Below are 27,849 nucleotides of genomic sequence, written 5' to 3' on the forward strand. Positions count from 1 at the left end.
CAGAGTTTGCAACCGAAAATTGAAAACAGAAAACTGAGTCTCAGACCCAAACGCAGACTGGAATCAATTGAGAATCGCTATGAAATAAATACTTCAGAAAATGCGAATGTTCATAAATATGCTAAAAAAAGAAGTAAACAAAACGAGAACACTGAGAAAATCTGATGAATATATCTTAGGGATTTGAAAATATTTGTTTAACTATATACCATATCTAATTTACAGAAGATTTTTCCTTATAATTAAGATAAAGCAACTTGCTATTTAAATATTATTTTTTAGAACTTCAAGTTAGAATTCTAGAAGGTACTTCTTATGTATTTTTCTGCGTGCAAAGTGAGTCTTTTTGGCCTGGCTTAGAAAGCAGAAGATACTGGACGTTTGTGGCCGGGAGCCTGAGGCGACGTCCAGCCGCCTGGTTGACCCAGTTTCCTGCCATCTCCATCTCGCATCTACCATCGCCCATCTCTGTTCGAATATCTCCAGTTGCAGTTGCCCACAGCAGCTGCTCCTCCATCGAGACTTTGGCTGACTCTTCGGCGAGTCTTGGAAAAACAAACTGTCAGTTTAACCATTTGACAGTCGCTTTGAGATACACGGGCGCAGATATGAGATACGACTGCTGGCTGGCTGGCTGGCTCGAGTATCTGCAGCTACTTCTGCAGTTCGAGATGCGACTGCATCCTGCCCCAGACAAGCTATCTGGCACCGGCAATCTTTCCCCCCGTTTCCAACCAATCCTCCTCCTCCTTCTCCAGAATCGAATCCCAGCGGCGCCCGACAATTGAAACTTTTGCGCCGTTTTGGCGTATTTAAAGTGACATTTGCTGACAGTTGGACGGCTATGATCCCAAGGAAAAAGATTCAAAGGAGGAGGAAACTGCCTCTGATCTTTGATACAACTCTTGGCTGATCACTGATTGCTGATGAACCGCTGATGGATTCAGTGGGAAGAGCTATTGTCATTATTGTTAGGAGTTTGAAATCGAATTTAATTAAGAGGAAAGCAGCTATGGTTGTAATTGTTTTGTAGATTTTCCGCTGATAGTTGTTGAATGATTTAAGAGGTATACAAAATAGTGAAAATCAAGCTAAAAGATGGGGAGTTAAGGCTTCACTTTCAAAGCCTTGAAGCCTTTATAGACACTCCTAAAATCTATATATATTTAGCTCCATTATTCTTGAAGATCCGTTGAGTTCCTTTCATAATTATAGCGTATACTTTTAGTGTTCATATTAGCTTAACAGATAATCCATGAAAAGCTTTCAAGAACCACCCAGAAAATATAACGGATATGATTTTTATGACTGCTTAGAATTGCATTGAACAAATCGGTTTACACTCTGTAATGGCTTGATTAAAAGCGAATTAAACCGTTTTACGATCATCCATGGGCTTTAATATAGCTTCGCCCACGTTTTCTTAAATGGAAACTCCTTCTCTTTTTGGGAAAATGTGTCAAAGTGGCGCTGGTGCTGATAACCCCAAATGGGCGACAAAAGAGGCGCTTAGAAAAAGATGAGCGGAAATGGGTGTCGATGAGATATATAACAAAAGTCACTTCACCGACAAAAGAGATTTCTTTCCCTTTTTTTCATTCTTCTGCGTTGATTTCTTTGGGTTTTCATTTCTCTTTCCCCACAGCTTTTCCATTTCTTTGATGGCCTCTTCTTCTCATCTCTAGTGGCAGCATAATCAAGAGGCCATTAAAGTAAACACACTAAAGACGATGAAGCCCCTCCATCTACTACATCTCTGCACAGTGTTATGATGATCTTTATGAAAGGTACTTTTGTTGGGTATTTCCAAGATAAATACTAGTATTTATAACAAATAAGAAGTATAGGGTAAGGTATTAGATACTTCCTTTAGTTAGAAACAGTTTCAAATTATCTATACTAGATTATGCCTTTAAGGATTAATATCCTTTAAATTCAAAATGAATCTGATTATACTATGTATTTATAGTTTCCCTGCCTTGTATATACCCAAAGATGCAACAACTGTCTGCTGACGTGTGTGAAACCCTCTACAAGTATTTCGTATCTTGTAGTACGAACAAGTATCTCATAGTACGCACTCACCTGCATGTAGCGCGCCAGAGCCGCGTTCCGCTGCGCATGCGACCTGAGCTGCGGCTGCGGTGATCCCAGCGGACTCACAATTGTCGAGGTGGATCCACCGATCCCGGTGTCATAGCCCTGAGCGTTGGCGCCATCAACATCTGTGGATAAAAACAAAAAAGAGCGTTAGACATATGCAAAAACGATGTTAGTAATCAAGTCAAAGAAGTGTTTGCACAAACGCACTCGCGGGGGAAAATGCAAATGTAAAGTTTAATTGTGGAAAAACTATAGGCATGTGTGCAAAAAGTGCCAGGTGAAAAGTGGCACACATGTGTGGCCCTTAGGAAAGAGGCTTTCCCGGTGTAACCAGTGGGTCAAAGATGACGGATGTGGGTCAACAAGTCAACCGGGGACTCTTGAATATTTATTGAGCTGTTGCTGGGAAAAAGATACTGACTGGATTCTTCTATGGATTTAAAACTAGCTATAATAATTGGAATTTGAATTGAGAAATAACTCTTTAATTATAAAAAAAATTATATAAATCTTAAGCTTTCTCCCACTTAATTGCTTTGTTTGTAAAGTTGTTTTAATAAATTCACACTCATTTTATTCAAGTGCATCTCACTCCCTATGATCTCACATAATTATCCTATCTAAATACCGTAACCACAACTGGATGAGGCAATTTCCATTCCACGAACTGTATCACTTAATTAGGTATGCAAATAAAGCAGAGCCCTGATCATAAATAACCAGACAGCAGCAGCAACCCACCAAAGTTGGAAGTTGGATAATAAATTCACACACAGTTTGTGGAAAACTTAAAGCAGGTGACACGATCGTGTACAATCGGCAGCTAATAAATCCAGGTGACTGGCAGGGCGTTGGGCCTATGGAATCGTGTCAGCATTTTGGCCAAAACACGGACATAACTTTCGGTTTTCATGGGCATGTAAGCCAGTGGGAGTTGTCTCGTGGGCTTCTGGTTTTTATGAAGTTAACCGACAATACGAACTCTGCATGCCAAGTAATTTGTACACAATTTGAATATTAATTCTTTTCAGAAAGCAAACAAGGGAAAAAAAGAGGTGAGTCCCAGGTATCACACGATCAGGTAACCGACTGTGCGGCATTTGCAACTTGAACCGCTATTTGAATGGCAAAAGACAAGTGCCTGGGGTTTTAATTTTATGTCAATGCTGGCAAAAAAATATATTAAAGGTATATAAAGAATTTGTTGTATGCATTATAGTGGTGATTTATAAATAAGTATTCAGTATTGAACAATTTGTAAAGGTTTAAATGCTAAAAGAATGACTAAACTATCTTTCTTGTTACTTCTCCATTAACTTTAAATATCTTTTAGATTATACCGATTCCCTACTGAAACATCACTTAAAAAGCAATTTGTTAATGCATTCCCCTGCACAAAAATACAAAACACTCAACCTTTTTATGGCTCCCAAACAATTTCTGTGGCATTTTGCACTCAACATGTAACAGAATATTTTCCAGCCTCATATGGCATATCCAAGAGATATGCCGAAAGAGTGCTGAGATACACACATACTGTATGTATCTACACCTCCGTGGATATGCCAATATGTGGATTCAGAGGACTCCAAGGAACTTGTACTCACCTTTCAGGGAACTGTTCATGCACATGGGACACTGATCGTTGCGGAACATACAGGAATAACAACGCTCGTGGCCGCAGGTGTCGATCAGTTTCCGTCTCTTGCCCTTGTCGAAGGAAATGCGACAGGAGGGACACACGGATCCACTGGCATCGTGCTCCAGGAGACGACGAATGGACTGGAGATCTGCAATGAAGATGGAGACACACATAAACATATGAGTTAACTTAAAAAGGGTCTGCAAAACAGGTTGGAATATACACAAGTGAGTTTAAAAGCGTTTCGAAATGGTAATGAGAAAATTACAAGAAGCCCTTCAAGAAAAAAGGGGGTTCCACAAGCAGGTGTTATCCAACCGTTTATTTATAATTTCAGGTATTATTCTTAACCAGAAAGTATATACAATATAACCCCCTTTATTTAGGTAATATATATGCAAGATACAAGCACATATTCGAGGTATCGCAAATTCTAAATTTAATTTGCTTTACCCTCGACAATTTCCAAACAATTTTAACGAGCTGAATATTGATAATAACAAATGCCATTAGTTTCGGTGCCCCTTTAAGGCCTCCTAAACCCAATCGTTTGGCTAACAAAAAAGCAGTTACAAATTTAAATCGAAATACACAAATCTCCGTTGCACTTGTTTTATGGCCACCGTTTGCATAAATTGACTCTGTCAATTAAATCTCGTTTGTGCAACTGTCAATTGTCTTTGGACCCAATCTCAGTCAGCAAAAAAAGTGAGCCTTAGTTTGATCAGCTTTTTTGGTTTTTTGAATTTGCAGCAGCACCTGCTTCTCCTCCTTCTGACCATTTAATCCATTTGGCCAACGGCAGCAATCAGCGGAATTCTTCACTCGAACGCGGACTCGTAATTGATTTAATTTGCTCCGCCTGCCTGGTTTATTATTTCTATTAGCACTTTGTCTTTCTGTGTCAATATTATGTAAAATGCCACCACCAAATCGTCAGCAATTTCGCTGGCATTGGGTTTTTATTCGCAATTGTTTACACAATTTTAACTGCTCAAAAGTGCTGACAGTTGATTGAGATTGAAAACGAGAATCAGAAAGTAAATTTAGGTCTTCATGGAAAGTTGTTTAAGCAATGGGATTCTGTTTTGTTCGATAGAAGGAAGCTAAAATGTATTTCGTTGTTTATTTTTTTAAAGTTTATAAGAATAGAACTAAGAAATGGAAGTCATATTCCCTATAAACTGGTACTTTTCTCTCAGAAAACAAATGAAAAGAGGTATTCAGAAACAAGGTTCTTTCATAAAATCCTTTATTTTTATATCCTTTTAAAGGGTATTTTAATTTTAATCAGAAGCTTGTAATTATGTGAAGGAGTAATTTCCGACCCCATAAATCAATTATTTTCTTGATCAGAATCAATAGGAGAATATATCTAGCCATGTTGGGTCTAAAAATAAATTTATGAAAATTTTTCAAAAATGCAAATTTTTACAAAATTTGTAATTTTTGAAATTTTTAAATTGAGTATGCAGATTTATTAACGTAATAAAACCTAGCTTAAAAAAGCTTAACGAATTGAAATTAATGCATTATTGACTGACTTATGAAAGTTTTAAGCTTTGATTTGTCGCAAAAAATTTTCATATGAAAATATCACTAAATATCGGTTCAGAGAATGTGAATTTAGTCAGTTTTCTTTCTAGATTATCTTTGAACTTTCATTACTTTATAATTTTCATATGAAAGTCTATAAAAACTAGTCACTAGTTCTATGACAGATGCTAGAAAAGCAACAGTGCCCCCTTTATTTTAGCAGTTTAAATTTATGACTTTAAAGTGAAATTTGTATGTGTCATCCGTTGTTTTTGCATACTGTCTACCTCAATTAGATGTGCAATTTAAGGGACGTCAGTTGCAGTTGCATATATTCCATTTAACTGGTAACTTGCAACCCCAATATGCATTCTGCCACCCCTGTAAAAAAAAGAGGGGTTTCCCTCGCTTTTGTGGCATCTGCTGCATTTTTTTACTGCTGCTTCTGCTGTTGCGCCTGCGCATGCCATCGGCAATTGTTTGTGGCACATAGTTGACATTTTGTGCTGTATGCAAATTGCCTTTTGTCTGCGGCCAAACAAATGTCAGACGGGGCACACTTGTTGGCGAAACAGTTGTTCATAAATGGTGCCATGTGCGCACAAGGGGTCACACACAGTCTTTGCGGTCAGCAGGCAAGTCTACAGGCAAGTCCACATCCATGTCCTCGTCCGAAGCCAACTCCAGCCGGGACTGGAGTGAAGTTCAAAGATAAGTCCATGTGGGCTGGGCCTCCTCGTTGATTCCTTTCCACTCCAGAGACTGGCAGCTGTGACGGCCCACGCGGCAAATGTAGAAAAAGCAGCGAAAAAATCAAACTGCAGTCTTTTGATTTTCAATAAAAATGGGAGGCATAAAGCTCGACAGTTTTTATTACCAGTACTTGTTTTATATTACAAGAAACTTCTTTTTCAGGGCAAAAAAAATACGTCCAAAATTAGATATCTTTCTTTAACTTCAGTTCTTAAGATATATCAAGAAGCTTAAAGAAGAAGCTAAGAATTGGTTTACTGGGAAACCAATAGTCGAGTTAATCATCGACAGCATTCTTTCCTGTGTTTTATTTATATTTTTTTGTCAAGTGGGCATGAATGGCTTTAGCTGTTGCTGTGACTGTGACTATGGAAATGGAAGTTGAAATATAAGTAGAAGTCGAAGTCGAAGCCCATGCGCTTGTAATCCACTTTACCAGCCGACCGGACGTGGTTCTCGTTGGCGGTTTGTCGTCGTATTTTGTATCCCACTCTCGGAAAGCCTCGAACAGGAATCGATGCCGATGTCTTCCACTTGGACTGCCTTTAAGCCAAGCGATGCATCTTGGCCAGGCCAAAAACGTACTGTCCAACTGACATGGCTTATGCAATCGATAAAGTGTTATCTTGGAGTCCAAGTCAAGTCACCTGCTGGACATGATGATTTGTTGCCTCCCAGTCCACCCAGGTTACAATTTTCTGTGTGGGCTATGACATCGGTAGAGGTTTTCTTGGGGTTATCGATGGAAGAAAGTCATACTCTGAGAAGATTCAAATTTTCTAAATATGCATTTACAATAATAACTGAATATATTAAGCAAACGATTCTTGCTAAAATTAATTACTTCCTGTAATTCCTGCCTATCTCTAGGCTTTTTTTGAGAAGCAGCTGCTGAGGAAAAGTCTTCATCTAATATAGAGTGTGGGTTTTCCCAAGAGATAGCTTTACTCATGTACAACATTTACATTTTTATAATCATGTCTCAGACACGCACCTTGTTCTATAGAGCGTGGAAATATACTTTAATTTCATGGGCTTTAAACAAATTAATTGCGTGGATGCAATTTTGTAATTCTTGGCTCATAAATTATGGCCAAAATGAGAAAGAAACAGAGCCTGTACATACTGGAGTTCAATGCACTCATAAAGATCTAGTTGGAAATTGTCTACAAGCAATGATGATTCTCAATCTAAATAAATAAATTAGACAAAGAGCTAGTAGGGATCGCCTTCCCTTTGAATTTTCCTTATTTTTTTTTTTTACGCATGCGCGGCACAATTCTACCTCTCATTGGATTTATTCATTGCAACTGTGAACTGCGGTCTGCGCTAAATTGATTTGAATTTTCCGCCGCATTTTCCTGCCTCTGTCTCTCTGGATCTGTGGTCTTTAATGAATGTTAGTTGCGGCTTGCCGGTTTGCCCCCTCAAAAGCTTCCAAGTTGCCACGTCCCATGTGGGCGTTTTATTTCTGCTAAATTGGCAAACCGACGCTCGGATCGTACGGCTATATAGTAACATATAGTCGGTGTGTGGGCGAATCTGCGTGTCTGCATCTGTCTGCGCGCCAGTGTTGGCACTTGTTTTTCCTTTATGTAATTTCTTTGCGAATTACAATTTTCTTAATACCCAAACGCGGGCCTAATTCAATTTGTGGTTTTTCCCTCAAGCCGAAACCGAAACGTTTCCCAGCGGAATGCTAATGGAATGCGAAGTGATGAGACCCGCAGTTTGTGGCGGACTTTTTTGCCGCAAATTCAAATTTTGTAAGTGCATAAGTGGTAAATTGGTTCTCAGAGAGTTAGAGGAATGTGGGAATCTTTCTAGAAGGGTCAAAAGGAGGAAAAATAAACCCTGTAATCATAACCATAGTTATTATTATATTTTTAATGATCAAATTATACGAGTAAAGTTTAGTGTGATTTATATTTGCAGGACAGCAAAGTATCTTAACTCCAAAGTATCTTCTTGGGTAGATATTTCCCCACTAGGCAATACGAAAAAGAAGTTTCCATATTTGGAAGGTTAACAACGAAGCCCTTTATCTAATCTTTAGCGATGAATATCTGTGAAACTAGTTTTCGATTTTATGAGCCATTAAAATAGGTTTAACCAAAACAAAGGGCACGAGCTGATCTTGTTCTTCTCCAAAAAGGGCATAAACAAAAGACAGGCATTATAAAAAGATTCGACAAGGTGATATTAAATATTTTGAAGTGTCAGAGTGAAAATGTGAAAACAAAAGCCTCATAAATGGGAGTGTTAAGCACTGAAAATTAGTAAATAATATTTAAAGAATGCATAAATTAACAAGAAAGAAAGCTAACTTCGGCACGCCGAAGTTTATATACCCTTGCAGATAGAACTTCTATGAATAGGAATCCATACAATATAAATTATATATATTTGTGTTAAAAAACAATGAATAATAATACCTGCTTTCATTTCATTCACCTATACATATTATATTTGCAGTTTTACATTCACAGATTTGCATTTTTCCTCTACATCAAACGATCGTTTGTATGGCACCTATAAGATATAGTCGTTCGATTTTCATAAAATTTGACAAAAAATTTAAGACTAATATAAAATAGCTATACCTTAAATTTGATGAAAATCAGCCGAAAACTAAAAAAGTTATAAATTTAATTGTATTAATTTCTCGATCGTTCCTATGGGAGCTATATGATATATTGGTCCGATTTTCATAAAATTTTATAATATAATTTTATAATAAAATGGCTATATCTTAAATTTGATCCAATTCTATTGAAAACTGAAAAAGTTAAAAAATTTTTTGTAAAAATTTTACGATCATTCCTATGGCAGCTATATGATATAGTCGTCCGATCCGGCCCGTTCCGACATATATACGAGTGAGAGTATATAGAAGGCTAACTACAAAGTTTCATTCAGATAGCTTCAAAACTGAGAGACTAGTTTGCGTAGAAACGGACAGACGGACAGACGGACAGACGGACAGACGGACAGACGGACAGAAGGACAGACGGACAGACGGACAGACGGACAGACGGACATGGCTAGATCGACTCGGCTGTTGATCCTGATCAAGAATATATATACTTTATATAGTCGGAGGTGCCTCCTTCACTGCGTTGCAAACTTCTGACTGAAATTATAATACCCTGCAAGGGTATAAAAATTATAAGTTTGTTAAGTATTAAGAGTTTTGAATATTTATAAAAGAATTTAAATTAAATTTAAGAATAGGGTACGGCCAATTTCTTCAAAAGAAGAAAGTTATCTTTTGGAAATCAAAGTTTTTATACACTTGTAGTTTGATCATAAAAATCATCATAACTAAGCCAAAAATGCATTAAATTCAATTCGGAAAGCTGTTCTATGTTAGTTTTTTGTGAATTAACAAAGTTGCATACTCAATTTAAAATTTCAGAAAAATTAAATTTATGCCAATTTTTGAAAATTTTAATGATGTAACCCCTTGTAAAAATTTGAATTTTTGAAAAAATCTTGAAAATTTTTTTTTGACCGGACATGGCTAGATCGATTCTCCTGTTAATTTTGATCAAGAATATATATGATCGGAAATGACTCCTTTACATTATTAAAAGCTTCTGACTGAAATTATAATACCCTGCAAAGGTGTACAAATATATAATACGATTTTTTACTCCATGACATATACTTGCATTAAATTTTAAGACCTTTATGTTTAACTACAAAACCTTTTATGTGTATTATTTTTACCAGTTCCAAAGTTTATTTATATCAACTCTAATTGCAAGCAAAAGTATTTCAAATGGTTTTCAACTGTTTTGCGCAGGTCAGGTCAGGGCTATTCTAAATGGGGGTTCTCCTACATTGATTGGACAGCTCAGGGTTAAATGGAGAAACAGTTTTGACCCAGCGGGTTAACCATGACATAGGGCGGAGGGCAGAGGGAGAGGGAGAGGGGATTACGCTCCCGTCGAGATCTCAAAATGGAAAAAATGCGTATTCATTACAATTGATTGACAGACGACTGGACCCGAAGCCAGACCAAATCAATTCATGCCTGAAGTGCGCAGCCAACGGACCATGGACCATTTACCAGTTTGCCACCGGATAGAAAAACCACCCAGCCACCACCACAGGCCACTGGCCACTGGCCACCACATTGCCAACCACAGCAGACGGCTTTTTTGCAGTCCCAATTAGACTTTAGCAAAAAGCCAGAAACAAGCCCACACACCACAGACATAAATACTAAATTAAAGTGCCAAAAATTAAGCATTATTTCAAGTATTAAAAAAAGAAACTTTTCCTGTTTTCATTTCCGAAAAATTCTTACTAAAGGTATATCTAAATATTAGTAGGTTTTATAAAATGTATATGTGATTTTAAGCTTTAATTGTTAGTATGTCTAGGAAATTATTTAAGTAAACAAAGAATTCAAGTCTCTGATTTAATATATTACTTTAAATTATATAATAAGTTTGCTTTTAGTTTAGATAAGCAAATTAATAAATTATATAATTTTGTTTTGATAAATAAATTTTGTTGGAATTATTAAACGCTTCATTATAACGGTTATTTTTATTTTGTCTGCTTGCCAAATATTTTTTTAAGCGCATTTTAAATCGATCTCCGGTCAAATGGAACATTTTCTTTCCACTGCTGCGATTTTTCATTGTTTACAGTTTTAACAATATTTTTTTTTACTAAATTGCTTTGACTTTGAATTTTTCCTTTTTTTGTGTTGTTTTGTTTATGTTTAATTGCTTTTTAACATAATTTTCATGTTTTGTTTCACATTTTGATGACTTTGAAGGGCTTTGTTTCGATAAAACATTTTCAAGTTCACTGCGTGGGTTGAAAGTTTTCTGTTTTATATATATTTTTTTATAACATATTTTATTACACGATTTCTTGTTGGCAGTATATATATATATTTTTTTACTCCCTTTGTGGTGCATTTTTTGCGTGGGTCATGGTTGGCATTGTTGGTTAAAATATCTCTGTGTGGATTTGTGTTTGTCATCGTTGAATCTCTGAATGAGTCAGCTTCCCGACAACGAATCGGAAGTGAAGCGGTATATAATTATACCGGTATTCCTGGGTAATGTAATTTGCATTATTCCGAGGAAGTTTTAGTATGCAAAAAAAATAATTGAGTGATGTGTCAATAAATGTATACTATATGTTACTAGAAAATATTTAAGCTACATAAAGCTGTTTTAAAATCAAAGTTTAATAAGACTAAATGAAGCTAGATAATTCCATACCATTTTCTGTGAAATCTAATTGATTTAAGGCGTTTTTGAAAACGAGAACCACCCTTTCTGTAAACCATTTTTCATTTCAAAATAGAACTCGTATCTTCAAGTGGCGACAAAAGTAAAGAAAACACACTTAAGCCCAAGAAAAGAAAGGTAAGCATAATATGAAAGGCAAAACGGTAGGCAGGTAAGAAGAAAAAAGTAAACCAAACAAATCAAATTAAGCGCGAAATTGGATGTTTCTCTTTTGACTCTTTGTTTCCACAACTTTTCTTCCATTTTTATTTTTGAAAGCAAAACACCATCGTTGAATTGCGAAGTAAAAACCCAGAAACGAACTGTTAAATGTGTCATAAAACCGCGAGAGCTGTCCGGTTAAATGAGTCGCAAACAAATCGGCAACCATAAATAACCCAAATGGCCGCTCGAATGGCAAATTTCGTGAGATTCTGCACTTTGATGCGCTGCACTTGGAAGTTCGTGAAGTCGTGAGTTACCTGGGCCGAGAAGAGTTACCTAAGCGCAGCCTCAGGGAAAATCTTGGCCAGGAAAAACGAGGCGTTTCCCCACTAACCAACTGGACTATGGAGCAGAAGCACATCGCTCATTTTGGTAGGGTAAACCCACTAGAAAAACTATGAACAAAATGGAAAAAAAGGTGTTAAAGAGAAGAGATTATTGAAATGGCTTTAAAGCCGCAGGAAGAACAAGTTGGAAAGGTTTTTCTTTGAACCTTTATATTAACATATTTTAGTTCATTTTGAAGAACTTAGTGGTGTAAAAATATTTAAGTATAATGGGTATTATTCTGACCTAAAAGTTAACTGAATTATTAACCAAAAAACAATCGATGCTCAAGATTAACCTCAGGGAAAACTAAGACATATTTAAAAGTATTATTAAAAAAATAATAATGCTTACTAGTATCTATATACTATTTATATTTCATTTGTTAAATTATATTTGCTTTGCATCTTTAAACAAAACCCATTAAAACCACATCTTATAAAACGATCATCAAATGACTTATGTCTTCTAACCAAATATGACTTGGTTTAAGTATATTTTTTTCTTCTTTGCTCTACTTTGTTGTTAATTTCTTTTATTTAAAATTTAACATTGACCCAGATTCCTGGAAAGGCAATAAGATCCAAGTCATGTGTGCGGCATAAGACACCATCATCATCATCTCAAAGTTCGATCGAGTGGCGGGTGAAATAATGTCTCCATTAGTCGAAAAGCCAAATCAAATGTATGACGGTGTTAAATGAATATTTATGGCACTTAAAAAATTTTGTGCGACACATGGAAATGTGTGTCAAGCCGGCCGGAAATTGCCAACACACATACAGAAATAAAATCAACCAATGCGAATAAATCAAATGGCACTTCCGCTGCAATGTGGGCAGTGGTGTTCCAAAACCAAAATGAAAAGTGACAATTTCATTGTGGAAGACGTCGAGTGTCTAGCCCCCCAGACAAGCGCCCAAGTCAATGCCGCGGGATTTCGATGTACTTGTAAATAATTTTTTGCTCGTTTTTCTTGTTTTTCTTTGCCATTTTTTTGGGGGAAGCCCACGCACCAAAAACAAACAAAAATTCAGCCCAGACAAGTTGGCCACCTCGTCGTCGTCTATCGGGTAATTCATTCATTTCCAATACGCCCCAGCTGCATTCACAGCTGATTCATTCACTCGATCATTCATTCAAGTTCCATTCATGAGACATTTTTGACAAACAGTCTTCGAGAGTCCGAGTCTCTGGTTTTGTGGGTCGTCGTGGTCGTATCGTATCGTATTTGGGAGTTGTGGCCGCGGTCCAGAGATCACTGTCCATAATTGGCAGCGACCATCGATCAGTTGGCCAGCTAATGCGGGCTTGTAGGTTGCATTTAGCCAGCGATTCAAGTTACCAAAGATTTAGTGCATCGCCTTCACTTTGGCTTTATATATATATTACTATAGCCTATATAAGTTTAGCAATTTGTTAAGCTTTAATTGCCTGAATAATGCGGGTGCGTGGTGTAAATGAAGAGCAGGTGAGAAAAGGTTATAAATCATTGACTTAGTTTCTGGGAAAGTGAAAGACTATAATCTATTAATAAGAATTTATTATATAGTTTTATAAAATGTACTATAATAATTCATTATTATATGTTGAATATGTTTTGATTATAAATAATTGAAGACTTTGTAAATTAAACTTTTCAAAATGAGAGGAAGTTTAGTTTTCACACCCTTGTAATGGGAAAATTTGATCATTCTATCGACTTGAAAATTGCTCATAACTAAGCATAAAATGCATTAATTTCCATTCAGAAATCAGCTTTCTGTTAGTTTTTATTAGGTTTAAAAATCTGCATATTAAATTCGAAAAGCTAATATTTGTCAATTTTTGACAATTTTAACGATGTAACCCCTTTAAAAATTTAGAAAAATTGCCCAAGAAATTTTAAAATTTTGTTTCGCTGGATTTTTTTGTATAAATAATAAAGATTTATGCACTGAATTGATACTTAAATGACATTCTGTAATCAGTTCCTTTTTAAGTATTTTATGGCCTCTTGAAGACCCGAAATTATCACATTTTTAATAATATTTTAAATGAAATAAATCTTTCTCTTCGTTTCAAATTAAAATTATATCCTAAAAGGATATACAAAATAATAGATTACTTATTTATCAATAAAGTTTCCCTAATTCAAATCAAGACTACACCTATTCAGAAATGTATTTATATAACTTATATAAGCTCTTCTTTAAAAACCGTTTAGTAACGCGAAATAGAAACTCCATAAACAACAGATATCTGCAGCTTTAGATCTGTTTTTAAAGTTATTTTCCAAAGAAAACCAAAACATTCCACTTCATATCAATCGATTTAGATAAACTCTGCATTAACAAAAGACTTTAATACCGAATCGACCTTGGAGCATTAGTTTAAGGCATAATCACTTGGACTAAAATGCATAATTATGCATATGAAATATCATCTGCCCAAAATACTCATTTTGTATCTGACCAACTAGTCGGTCGGCTTTTGTTTTGGTTTCCCCTTCGGGGTTTAAAAATTAGATTGAAATTAATTAAACGAAATTAAGTGGCTAATTTGGGATTCGAATTTCTTTGGGAGTGAGAAAAAAAAACGAAGAAGCGAACCAAACAAGCCGCTCAAATTAATTTCTCATTTTCATCGAAAACGTATTAATAAGAAATAGACACACAAGTTGGGTAAGAATTTAACCATATATATATATAGTTATATATATATATATATATATATATATATATATATATATATATATATATATATATATATTGGAACTGTCCCTGTTCCTTTTGTTTGGCAATAAATCTTGGAAAAATTTGCCTTGCTAATTTATACTGTCATCTTAATTGTTTATAAAACTTGCTAATGTGCTAAAATTAATTTTCGGCTATGCTAAATTCACGGGAACACGAAAATGAATGACAAATAAAATGAGTTTGTCTATATTTGCACAAAATTATGCTCAATCTGTGATCTTAGATATCACATATATGTTTTCTGGGGAAAATGAACATATTGTAGCTAAAGGTTGATATTTAAATTATGGCTAACAAGAATCTTTTGGAAATTTAAATTTCTATACTCTCACAGAGAAAATCCGTCAGAACTCACTCAAAAATTAATTCATTTCCAATCGAAAAACTTTTCTATATTAGTTAGGTTAACAATTAGGCATACTGCGTTTTTAAATTTAAAAAATTCAAATTTTTCTCAAATTTTAACACTTTTAATGATGTAACCTCTTATCATTTTTTGAAATTTCGAAAAATTTATCATTGTTTATTCTGATCAAGAAATGATTCCTTCACTGTGTTTTTGGCTGAAATTATAATACCCTGCAAAAGGGTAAAAACATATATATATACTACTTAGGTAGCTACTTCCCATTAATTTTATCTGATATTTATCTCTATAATTTATTTTATGCTTATTATATTTTAAGAGCCCCGTGGCACAACTTCCATAATTTGTAAAAACAATATTTCTGTTTTGGTTGTCAAATATTGTTTGGCGACATTAGCACATCATTAACGATATTTGTTGCTACTTTTGTCGCAGATTCTTCAACTATTTCTGGTTTTGGCTACCGACGAAGATTCTTCTTATGGCCAGCATTTTGTCCATTATGCTAATGGGTTAAGAGGGCTCCGCTACGGTCGTTGCAGAAGTTGGTAACAAATTATAAGATATTTCTCTCAACTGGATTGGGCATAAATCTACATAAATTAACCACACATCTGGGAATCTTAGATGGTTCCCCCCTCTCCAGGGATTGACAAGTTTTCAGCATTTGTCCGGCGCGTTACGCGACGCCATCGATGATTATCTGGAAAAGGCAGCAGATGAGCCGCATACCAAATGAAGATGAAGATGGGATATGGCGAGTGGGCGCCACTTGGAGTGGATGCCACACACTTTAAGATAAATTTGAGTATAAAAAATACTTTCAAAAAGATATATCTAAGCTCCAGAAAAGTATATTTCCTATTTTCTAGATATGAAACTTGTCCAAGAATTATGGTAAATCATTTTCTCATGACAAGAATTTGATTTAATTTAAATCTCTACCAGCAAACCCTTTAAACCTTTAAGAAAGTATCTTAAATTTCTTTAAGATATTTTTTCCCAGTGCATTTTAGCCTCTATTTCCCTCACCTTTGTGGCCATTTTCAATAGTGTTTAATAATGTGTGTAAGATATAATTTCCCCTTTCGATCTAATAACGTTTATTGTGGCATTTAAGGCACTTTCTCGGCTTCGTTCTGTGCTGCGATGATCATTAATCATTAATTCTTGTCCCTGGGCGTGGCTGGTAAATATTTTGACCAATATTTGTACCAGTTTTATGGGTTTTTGTTTCTTCTCGTTCGGTCTATGTTTTTGTAGTTTCTGAATTTTTAATTTGCTGTAAATAGAGCGTGTGATTGGCCCCGCCGACATCAAGTTTATTTCAACTTTTTTTTGTTGGTATCTCAAAATAACATTTTTAATGCCTTATGATTGATTGATTTCAGATTTTTATTGGTCAGAATCGAAAAGAATCCGCACTGTGAGTGGAATATTTGTTTGTGTAATCAATCCATGAGCTAGAATATTCGGTTACAGAAATCTGTAATTGTATGATTGACAGATTGAATTGGCTTCTCTCTCGTTTGGCAAAAAGTCAACTTGACAAAGTCGATAAAGAATTTCAAGAATAATATTTATAGCTGTCATTGTTTTAAATGAGTCATAATTGAGCAGTGAATGGATGAAGAAAAGATATTTAAATGGTGAAATTTATAGTAATTTATATAAATTTAATAACCCATTTGAAGACTATAAACCATTATCAATTTAAAGTTATGTTTAGGCCAAGAATCTTGCATTTGTAGCTTCTAATTGCCTAATAATTACCTAATTTAAAAAGTAATCTAGAGTATTTACGAAATACCATTTACTAAACTATAATAATCACATCGTTATACTCATCTCTATAAACTTGAAATATAATCTGACCGATGTTACATTACCCATTTGATTAATGGAGCGTTTGTGGAGCGATCGGCGAGCACTTGAAATGACACTGAGACGCAGCCAAGCCCAACCGGATTAACCTCAGATTATGGGCAAAACATGAGCAGCGTCTATGGCTGGGAAGATGAAGAACTAATAGCTCGAACTAGCAGCAGTCAACCTCAAGTGGTAATACCTAGTTACCCAATCGCAGTATCAGGTGTGTGTGTGAGTGGATGACAAAACCAATGTAAAACCTCATGTAAGACCGAGTCTCTCTCCTCCTCCTCCTTTGAGCCACTTGGGCAATTTGCCACGCTCTTTAGAGTGTATCAAATTCGAACAAAATCCAGCAACAAATTGCTGTAGAAAACGTGATCGAGTTGACATTGAAATGTTGTTTTTTTTTGTTGGCAAACAGACATGGAAAACTTAATACAAATAGCTACGCCACACACATTCAACGCCCTATGAAATCAACTATTCAAGTATTCTATATAATGAACTAAACCGAATTGAAGTGAAAAGAACTGGGCGCTTCTCAATTGATAATGAAAATACACAATTAAGAGTTCAACTGATTTAACCCCACGAAAATTGAAAGGCCTCAACATTAATTTGCGTCTCACTTCGAGTCACGAGAATCCAGAGAATCGGGCACACAGTTCTTATACAATTACATTCTAGATTTGTAAGTTTGTGTAAGTTGTACTATATGTTCAAGATGACATAAGCCTCGCAAGTATTTGGCACTTATTGTTTTTTGACACGGCTTATAAATCGCTTAACCGACAGGTTTCATAAATCAAACCATAAAGCCGACTTGGCTCTGTTATAAACTGATCTTGGCTCTCAAGATTACAGACAAGAAATGGCCTATCAAAACTGTTGTTCTCTGAGATACCTCTACACATGACAAGGCAAAGTAATAGTGTCCAGAAATAGTTCTTACAATTCTTGAAGCTTACTTCTTAAGTTAAAATAAAGGTGTGCCTTGTGATTTAAAACCCAATCTGATTGATGACTAAAATTTATAAATTACACACACATTTTTCACTGCTTCTGTGTGTAAACATCCCATCAATTTCCTGTCTAAAACTTTCGCTAGAAACACTCTGTGTGCCCAACGATCGGAACTTTATAATTAGAAGCTTCCCGAGAAGCCCCAAGATCGGAGCTCATCAAAAGTTTTGTAGACTGCCACCGCTTTAAAGTGTTTACGATGTCTTGGCCATGGCTCTTTGGCTCTTCTTTGAGATTGAAACGTCTCTTAATTGCATGTTAATTGCTCTAACCAACAGAAGAAAGAGGAGATACTTTGCAGATATATTGGCGGCAGATACACAGGCCACAATCCCAGTCCCTGGGGATTGTTCTGCTTTCACGTAAAACTGGACTGCGGCTTCTTGGCCAAAACAGTTGCACTCATTTGTTGGCCCAGTCTCGTCCGCTCCTCTTCATACCTACATATATTCTTGGGGCTCCCTTGTTGCCGTGTTGTTCTCGAGTGCAAGTTCCCCATGCCTTTTGCCCCCAGCCTCTCTGGTTGTGGAGACAAAGACAAGTTTTTCAAGTTTTCCGACCGGGGGCACATGAAGTCATTCAAGTGGAAGCAACGAACTGGACGGTAGTCGTCGTGGTCAGGCGAAAGGCTTGTGGTCCCGAGTCTTGAGTCTTGAGTCTCTTGTCTCTGGTCTCTCCTACTCCGAGCTGTCATTCGCACTTGAAGATCAAGTGATATATGTCCGGGCTGTCTCTGGGCAGCAAGACAAAGTAGAACCAGCATCGGACAGTCGTATATTTACATGGTATCAGGCAAAAGTCTATGGGGAGCCAATAAGTTTCGATTAGATAAGAATCGGGGTACTTGACGCAGTCTCTCCAACGAGAAGGTGTTGTATTCGAATGGTGTAAGTGAGCAGGTTATATTCCACTTTACTTTACAAGTATTGGGAAACTGTAAAGTGCTCTAAATGATCAAATAAATGAATAATACTAATCTTGAGGGATTCACAAAGAGGGTCAATGGGAGAGTTATTCATTAAATAGTTTATACTTTTTGCTTCTAGGAAACTATTTAATAACCTTAGGTAGTTCTTTCGAGAACTTACTGTCCCTTAAAGTTTCAAATGGCTTGTGCTCCGATAAAGTTTATATATAACCTGGATTTAGGTGTAAATAGTTTGAGGCCGGGCATACCCCTTTATCGCTTTGTGTTTATTTTGGTTAGATATTGTGGCATAAACCCCAAACAACGACAAAGGCAAAGCACTGACCCAATTCAAAATTGGAAATGAATATTCCCCAGGTTCGGCATTCACAGCCAGGTGTTAATTAAATTTATTTAAACCAAGTTGAGTTAAATCTATGATTCCAAATGAAGCGTGTCCAAATGGTTGTGCCCTTTAGGGATGGGCTCTCCATTCAAAAATGAGCTAACAACTCAACCGGGAAGCTCAAAACCGCATTAGAGATTGGCCATAGATTGCGGGTTCAGTGTAATGGCCAAAAGTATCAGCCATTTTTATCACAAAACCTGTCACTTGCACTGACTATGCCAAATGGCCTACCCATTACTTTTGGACATAATTAAGCCATCAAACCAAATGCTCAACCTGGCCATTTGCGTTGACAGTGGCTTGTCGCAGTGTGCACACAAAACTAATTAATTAAAATAAACTACTCAAAATGTTGGCAAACACTTGACAATATCTGTTTTGGCATTTCATTACAACACTTTTAAGGATGATGAGTTGAAGGCATGATGTCTTAATGGAATGATTAAATCGGAGTTAGTCAGTAAAAGCTATCATTAATGAAAGAAAATGTTATACAGCTTTTAATTAAGTTGAGAAAATGTGAAATACATTTAAACTAAGTAATAAATTGGTATATCAAAATCATAAAATATAGTTCAAGGGATAAATATAGAAAAGAAGACCCCAGAAAACCACCCTCTCAACTCCAAGACAACCCATAATTGTGGAAACAAAACCTATAACCCATGGAAACGCCAAGAACTCAACCTATAAAGACCCTTCCTATACAGTCAGTTACTAACAATTCCCCTAACAATGCAGTATTCCTGGCTGCCACAGGAGCGACGTGAACCTGTTGTCCGGGAAAGGCCACCGGTGGTCATCTCTAGAAGCAGGTATCAACGAATCTGTGCTAATGCCAGCCAGGCCGCAAAGCAGGAGCAACTGCATCTCCAGCAACTGCGCCACGAAGCTGATGAGAAAATGCGAATTGGTGGGGAAGAGCTTCTCAAGAAGTTTGGAGGCCGGAATCTATGCATCTCCCAGGAGGAGGAATGTGCTCGGGAGTTGCAGCAGAAGCAGAAGCAGGAGCTGGAAGCCAAACGTCTGGCAGAGGAGGAGACCAAGGCATCCCGTCAGGAGCATCAGAAAACCCGGCAAAAGCGCATAGAGGCGGCACAGCAGCTGTTGGAGCAACTGCGTCCCGGCCCCCGGGAGCTGCAGTGCGCCCGGCTCCAAAGTGAGGTCCTGCGCAGCATCAATGCCCAGCGAGAGGTGCAAGAGGAATATGCCAAGGCCAATCAACGTCAGGCGGAACTGGACAGGCAGGTGTATCAGGAGCAGGTGTTTCGAGGCTTTGAGGAGGCCCAAAAGCGACATGTGGAGCATTGCCAGCAGCTGGGCGAGCACAAGAAGGAGCTGCTCCAGGCCATTGCGGAAAGGGAAAGGGAACGTCAGGTAATATTAATATATACATATTAATCAGTAAGATGTGTGGTATGTCATCTTGACACACGTTTTGTGGTCTTAACATCTTTGTTAATGCTGTTTGCTTAACAAAAAGCACATTTAATCACGTTTAAATCTTTAATAAAACTTCTTTAATATATAAATCTTCCCAAATATATCTATAAATTACTAAATTACCATTTATTCATAGGCCTCGAAAGCCGAGGAGCTGGAGCAGGCACGCTTAGAACGGGAGCGTAATCAGCGCCAGTTGAAGGAGCAGCAGGACAAGGAGAAGGAGCAGCAGCTTGCCAAGCAACGCCAGAAAAGGGAAGAGGCTCTGGCCTCCCTGGCCATGTCCGAGCAGCGTCAGAAGCGTCTCCAAATGCTGGAGGAAGTGGAGCAGGTCCAGTGCGATGTCCACAACCAGGCCAAGGGACGTTTAGAGAAGCTCAAGCGAGACAGGGCCAAGGAGCGAGTGCAGCAGCGCATTCTGAGGAATGAGAAGCTAGCAAAGGAGCTGGCCCCTCGCCTCCACTACAGTGCTCGTGAGGATGAGGAGCGTCACAAGCGTCAGCTGGAGGAGATGCGAAGGGCACATTCTGCAGAGCAGGCCAAGAAGCGGGAAGTCCGAGAGCGGGCTAAAAACGCTCGATTGGCCATACAAAAAGAAGAGGAGGAACTGGCCAGAAAGATCAAACTTCAGGAGGAGGAAGACCGCAGGGAGGCTGTGGAACTTCGCCTCAAAAACGATCAGACCAATGTCCAATTCAAGCGGCAGCAGCGCCAGAAGCAACTCCAGCGTATGAGAGATCTCCGCAAGGAGTTGGATGAGCAGGTAAAGAAACGTATCGAGGAGGAGACACGTCCAGATACCAACTACAACAGGGAGGCCCAGTTGGATGAGTTGCGAGAGGATGCCTTCTTCTTTGATTATGCCCGTCAACTGATGGGTGAGGCCACGGCCAAGGGTTGTCCACTGAAGCCATTTGTCCGAGCCGTTGGTCAGTACAAAAACGATAATCGCATAGGAGCAGGAATAAGAGTTCCTCCCCACCTGGTCACACGCCTCCCAATGGGCAGACGCACTGAAGGCGATAGCCAGGCGGAGGGCAAGGTCAAACCCGCTTCCGAATTGGAACCCAATGCTGAGAAGCTCAGCCAGGAGGAGCAACTTCAAAGGCAGAAGATTGAAGAGAACATTAAGAAGATCGAGGAGTTGATGCTAGAAGAGCAAAAGGCTAAAAAGAAGTCCCAGGATGTCAAAGTGGAAGAGTAAATCTATGCATACTTTACAATATATTTAAATTATAGTTACAAATTACTTTCTTGATAGCTAAACATAATTAAAGAAACCTCAAAACAAAACTGTTGAAAATGAAACCAACTAACTTGACTTCTTGTGCGGTTAAGTTTTCTTGTAACTTGAAGGCGAAATATTCGTCAGCTATTACATTACAGTGGCACCTCAAAAGTGTTCATCAAATGTATTGAATTGCCATTAAAAATACGAAATTTAATTCGCTGACGATCGATTTCCAAGTGGCATTACTCATGGGGTTTCAATTACTTAAATAAGATACTTTTAAGAAACCTGAATTAATGTCAGTGGTAAGTAAGCTATTTTTGTTTTAATTAAAAGCAAGGAAGAAGCCAAAGTTAATACTACAATTTAAGTGCCCTGGAAGGGTATAATGAGGAGAAATCAGCAATATGTCCATCAACAGAGTATCTTTCAGTTAATGCTATAAAGGAATTTTAATTCTTATAGTTTCTTAATAATAATTATACTATTTCTATACCATTTCTATTAAGATATTGTTCAAAAGTACAAACAAACCATTACAAATTCATTATCAATCACCTTTGAATAGAGGATTTTTCCTTTTGGAAACTGTCACAATGGAAACATACAGCTCTAAGCGGAAATAGAGCCCCAAAATGATTTTTGCCACCCCCTTGAAAAGCCATTGAGTAGAGGAGACGGAATACCCTATCTGTATTGACTTGTCAACAAAATGGGCTTTCGGTGGAGAGGTTTCAGCGAGTTTTCGGGCTTCTATTTACCTTCTAAGCAAAAGGTCTGGCAATGAATAGGGGTATTTGTGGTTGTGTTTGGTGCTTGGGTATCTTTTTTGTGTATTTGCTTGACGCTTTAAAGTTTTTTATCTTTTCTGTTTTTGGCCTGGCCTGGTGATGTCGTCGTGAACTTGTTGATTTTAGATACAAAACTCGGAGTCGTTGTGTCGGCGCTGTAGTTGTTTTATTTGCGCAACAAAACCGAAACAAAAAATTGTCAAAAAAGTAATACCAACGAACCCCCTCGACTTGAAGGTTAATGTAGCTTCTTCCAATGCCTTGTGCATTTTGTGTTTGATTGCAAATAAAAACCGAAATGAAACTTCAGCCAAAAGGAAGTCAGTTTCAAGACAAGCTTCGGTTTCAGTCGCCAGACTTTTGGGCCAGACATTTATGAAATATTGTGTCCACACTTTGTGTTCTCGGAATTGATGTTTGAATTATGAATTTTAGACTGACACAGGTAGAGAAGAGGTCTTAGCTCCTTTGTTCTGCCCTCTGTTTGCCAATTAACTAAAGGATTTGCCAGCCGAACAAACTGGTTATGAGATCATATCGTGCCGGCTAATTATGTTTAATGATTTGGCAAATATAACATACAGGTCTTGTCTACAACATCTTACAACTTAATAAGTAGAGTAAGTTTCTAAAGCGATTTGGATAGTAATCCCCGAGAGATCGTATTACTTGAAGGAAACAGGGATTATATTTCAAGACTGTGACACATTTGGCATGATCTAATCCAAGTGTAAATTTACCTTCAGATTGTTTGTTTATGAATATTTACTTACAAAAGTGTTAACCAATGTACTGGGACAAGACTTACCTGAAACGAAAAAGAAGTTACAAATTAGTTTAGCCATGGAAATGTTATTTTTAACTATTACTTATAAGATTACACAAAATATAAATATAGAACTGATCTCATTATATGTTCATTATGTGGAAGCATCTCCCATAAACTAAATCCTCTTCATAAAAATAAACTTTACCGAGAGAAAGATTCGGTTACGTGTGTTGTTCTTACATGGCAATTTGCTCTTACACATGTCTCTGTGTGTACGATTCCCCAAACATTTTAATAGCTCATTAAAAACAGAAGCCACAAAAACAAGAAAAAAAAGCAATAATAACAACGAGAATTCTGTGAAATTTAAGTAGCACACAGAATCATTAAAAGGCAAACACACATGTGACATCAAAAGCCGAGTGTGTCAACTTCTTGCCGCACCACAACACATTGACGAGGAAAAGATACTTGTACAAATTTGTATCTAGCGCGAGTCGATTGGAACTAATTGCTTTGACATTCCACCAGATAACCCTTAGAGACATTTACCACCCTCCTTTCCTTCACACTTGAGCTGCAAATTTGGGGTTTGCAAAACACTTGACAGCAATTAAGTGTAAGTGCGACTGGCATTAACGCCCTCCCCACCCATTGTCACTTGAGATTTCACTTTGAGTCTTTGCTTTTTTTTTGTGCACTGCCTGGGAATTTACGAGGCGCCAGATCATGTAATTATATAGACTCAAGAACATGTGCTACTTGATATAAAAAATAGTCATGGTAGTATAGAAAGACAGGCAAGACATGACATAAGATTCCATTCTTTAGTAAGCACTTTAGAAATGTTTTAACAAATAATGTAATAGCTTGATTGTTACTTCTCTGGTTCTCCTACTTTTTAACCCATTAAAATATATTTTCATTACGATTAAACCACATTTATTGATTCAAACATTTCCATAACATTAATTCATGCAAGTGTCACTGGTGTCAGTGTCAACTAGATAATGCATAAACCTTCGAAATAACAATAAATGGAATAACAACAATCAAAGAATCGTAGTCACGAAACGCACTAGACTTAGCTCTATGTAATCGTAATAATACTGAAAATTAAGCCTGATCAATGAAGCCACGAATAAAAAATAATAATATTAATAATAATAACAAAATGTGTTGGGGATCAGCCGAGTCTTCCGCTTTGTAATTAATCAATTTCAGCCTCGCAATGCATACAAAATAAATCGCGCGCATTGTGTGAGAAATCAGCAGCCGAGTATATGTATGGATCTGGCTCTGGCTCTTATAATAAAAATGTTAAAATTTACGAGACAAAGGCGAAACATTGACGGCGGCTACATGTATCCACCGATCCGTCCCCGTAAGTCGTCTGCGGATCGTTTGGAAGCTGGCAAGCAGCGGCACAAGAGAGCCCAGCATCCGCAGTTCAGGGAAACTTTTTGCATTACGCGGATAAAGCTGAAGTTGAAGCTAAAACTGAAGTTGAAGTTGAAGTTCCTGTGCTCATGTATTGTGCTTATGCATTTAGCCAAACCCCGACTGGACTTTCGTTAAATGTTTGCCAATATTATGAAAGTAGCAAAGGGGGGAAGTTGGTGGAGGCAGAGCGAAAAGTGCTGCCAGGAAAGCGGGCTGGGAAATGTCAGGCACTGTGGGATAAGTAGGGGGAGTTATGTAGATTCCTTGTGTTATTATATTATAAATTTATAAATTTAATTTTATCTTAGATCATTAACTCAAAATCCCTAAAAAGACCCAATAAAATACGTTTAAGAACAGCCATTTTACAGCTTAAATTTAGTATCTGTAAGATACAATTTGCATAGCTTGCATCTGGTAGTTAATTAAGCAATATTTTCGAGTTTCATATGGTCAAGTCACTTTAAAAATGTTCTTATTATTAGTTCGAAGAAGAAAGCCTTATATATATTATATAGATATCCAAAAATACACCTAAATAAATAAAATGCATCTGGAAGTATCTTCAAGTGTCTATAGTTAAGTCTCTTGCAAAGGCTTCTTATAATTATCTTCAAGAAGAAATCTATACAAATATATCGTAAACAATAAATTAACAATAATGATCACTAGATTCCTGTACACATAAAAAGATAAGACATCAATAAAGAACGAATATTCTCCCAGTAAAAAGATCTTTCTACAACTCATTTCATTTTAGTAATAATTAAAACTCTTTCTTTTATAAGAAAATGCCTACGAAATGACTTTATCTAGTTTAGCTTTCCCACTGTGCCCCGGTGCTGGGCTCAACCAGAGTTTTTCCTACTTAGCCATGGCCTATAATTTATGTTTGGCTGCATTTAACCGCCAGGCAAGACGCTGGCCGGCAAAAGCGCATTTTGGTAGTCGTGCCGTTTGGGCCTGGAAATTTGACTGCGAACCCGCCAAGAGAGTATAGTACTTCCTTGGACCCCGATGGTATCGCCCATTGAGCATCGCAACGCATAAATCAAACTTCAGTCGAGGTTTTCCTCCACCAAGCCGGAGATATTCAGAAATGTTTGGCCATATCGAGTGGCCACTTTGGCTTCTTGGAAGTCGAAACCAGAGAGATCCAGAACGAGGCGAGTTGTCCGACAAATTTATTGCCTTTTAATGCTGCTAACTTCTTTGCTTGCGATGACATTGTGTAGCGGTAAAATGTTGATAAATTAATTCGCTGCAATGTTGCAACATTGCAACGTGTTGCAGGTTACCGGTGACTCAGAGGAGACCCCAAAAGGGTTCCACAACAAACTTCCAAAAAATGTCAAAATAACAGCAAGAGATTGTGAAAGCTTTACATGGAATATACGATAATATACGGGAATAAAACCAAGTCCATAATATATTTCCTTCTCAGAATTCATTCACATCGATCAAAATTCCAAGCGAAACCGAAACACCTTTAATCCTCTTTGGGTTTTCAGGTGTCAGATCAATTTCCTTGATTGCCAAAATTTTTGTAATGAGCAATGAGAAAAAATTCAAAATTAAAAATAAGAGTTGAACAAACCCTTTTTATGTTCCGCCCTTTTCATTGTTATTTCTCTTGGCGATGAATCTTCTAATTAAATGAAATGTTTAGTCATTAGGCCGTAATTTCACTTTGGCGAGGTGAAAGTCATAAGAAAGACAACCAGAGGAAAGGCAGAAAGTAAAGACACTAAATCATCTGAGCGGCAATTAAAAAGAGTGAGAAAAACAACAAGAAAAACACTTAATAAATTACCGTAATGCGACACGCCCACTTTACAAAGTAAAAAATCAGCTACGTATATTTTTTAAAATTTTTTTCTTAAAGAGGAAACAATAAGTGAATGAATGACAACACTCAAACCGCATATTCATTTGCCAAAAATTAGTCAGCCAAGGGGTTCACCTTAAAAAAAAAGGCAAAACAATCACCGATTTTATGACAGCAACGAGTTTTTTGTGTAAATGCGGAAAAAGTTGTGAATTTCCATTCGAGTGCACTTCAAAATTATTGATTTTTTGTTGGTGCTCGTTGCCCACACTTCTTCGATTTTTGGCAAACAAATTATTTATTTTTTTGTTTTTTTTTTTTTGTAACAAACTGGAGATGTGAAATGATGGCAGATATGAGAAACTCAAGGAGGTTGAGAGATTAATGGGACTGGAAAGCGAGATTTTCATATTGTTTTCCAGCACGTGGGTTGCTAGATATCGAGATTGACTTTTTGGTTATTTGGAAATATGTAAATATGATTTAGATACATAAATTACATTTTTTTAGGTTCAGGGAATACTAGGTTTAATTTATTGGATTTGTTTTCTAAAAGAGTTTTAGAGCTAAGCTTGGCTAATGCTGTATTTGGAGTTTGACTACTACAAATATAGTTACATTACATCTTAATTTATTTAGATAAATTGGTAGTTAATTAATTGGACTTTTACATTTACTTGTATACCTTTTTCAAGGAACTGTACAACATTTTGTTCCTTTTTGGAACTCCTTTTAATTATTTCTTTAGTTTGACTTTAATATCTTCTTTGTATTATTTAAAGCACATTACCAAAAGAACAATCTACTCGAGTTTTAATCTTAATATGTTTTAATTTATATAAAGATATATTTTAAAAATATTTCTATATATTTTACAATCCCCAGATACATGTACATATAAGAACAACCTGTACCTGTATAAACTATCAATGGGGTACCTTCCCATGGCTCATTCCAATGGAATTCGGCACGCGAAATGTGACGACCTTTAAGATTAGATATAGTGACATTATACACACATAAATACACACACAAAAATCATACACACTCAAAAACACACACACACATTTGTGCAAAGGTTGTGCCTTGGCGTGGTTCACACTTTGCCCCCAGAGCTGGCGCACCTGTTGCTCATCGATAAGGTTTCGAATTCTTTTTTTAGGTTTATTTTTTTTCCCTCTGAG

At 36.9% G+C, this 27,849-nt stretch overlaps 2 protein-coding genes across 7 annotated transcripts in view; one reads left to right on the top strand and one right to left on the bottom strand.

The window, feature by feature from the left end:
* rols (zinc-RING finger and ankyrin repeat domain-containing protein rolling pebbles) overlaps positions 1 to 27,849 on the bottom strand; it is an 81,182-nt gene that overhangs the window by 45,524 nt on the left and 7,809 nt on the right. For all 4 annotated transcript variants that reach the window (XM_020946314.2, XM_020946312.2, XM_020946313.2 and 1 more), the window contains exons 3-4: positions 3,711 to 3,893; positions 2,086 to 2,225 (exon numbers count right to left, since the gene is read on the bottom strand). In XM_020946314.2, coding sequence (XP_020801973.2) covers positions 2,086 to 2,225; positions 3,711 to 3,893 — 323 coding nt within the window. The remainder of the gene's footprint in view (positions 1 to 2,085; positions 2,226 to 3,710; positions 3,894 to 27,849) is intronic.
* Positions 16,969 to 22,061, top strand: LOC110178867 (uncharacterized). 3 transcript variants are annotated; one of them, XM_086829393.1, is made up of 4 exons: positions 16,969 to 17,563; positions 17,617 to 17,808; positions 19,741 to 20,537; positions 20,740 to 22,061. In XM_086829393.1, the coding sequence occupies exons 3-4, from the start codon at positions 19,896 to 19,898 to the stop codon at positions 21,805 to 21,807; spliced, it is 1,710 nt and encodes a 569-aa protein (XP_086685519.1). In that variant the 5' UTR covers positions 16,969 to 17,563; positions 17,617 to 17,808; positions 19,741 to 19,895; the 3' UTR covers positions 21,808 to 22,061. The 3 variants fall into 3 exon arrangements, with proteins under 3 accessions (XP_086685519.1, XP_086685520.1, XP_086685521.1); XM_086829394.1 differs by lacking the exon at positions 17,617 to 17,808 and having other exon boundaries at positions 16,969 to 17,512; XM_086829395.1 differs by lacking the exon at positions 17,617 to 17,808 and having other exon boundaries at positions 17,475 to 17,522.

This window comes from Drosophila serrata, unplaced genomic scaffold (genome assembly GCF_035046125.1).
Source record: "Drosophila serrata isolate PLE 108 unplaced genomic scaffold, ASM3504612v1 contig_204, whole genome shotgun sequence".
Taxonomy (NCBI): Eukaryota; Metazoa; Arthropoda; class Insecta; order Diptera; family Drosophilidae; genus Drosophila; species Drosophila serrata.

Coding starts and splice junctions, on each gene's coding strand:
- LOC110178867 (XM_086829393.1), top strand. CDS start 19,896: ATGCAGTATTCCTGGCTGCCACAGGAGCGACGTGAACCTGTTGTCCGG. Junction 20,538..20,739: donor AAAGGGAAAGGGAACGTCAG/GTAATATTAATA, acceptor ATTTATTCATAG/GCCTCGAAAGCCGAGGAGCT.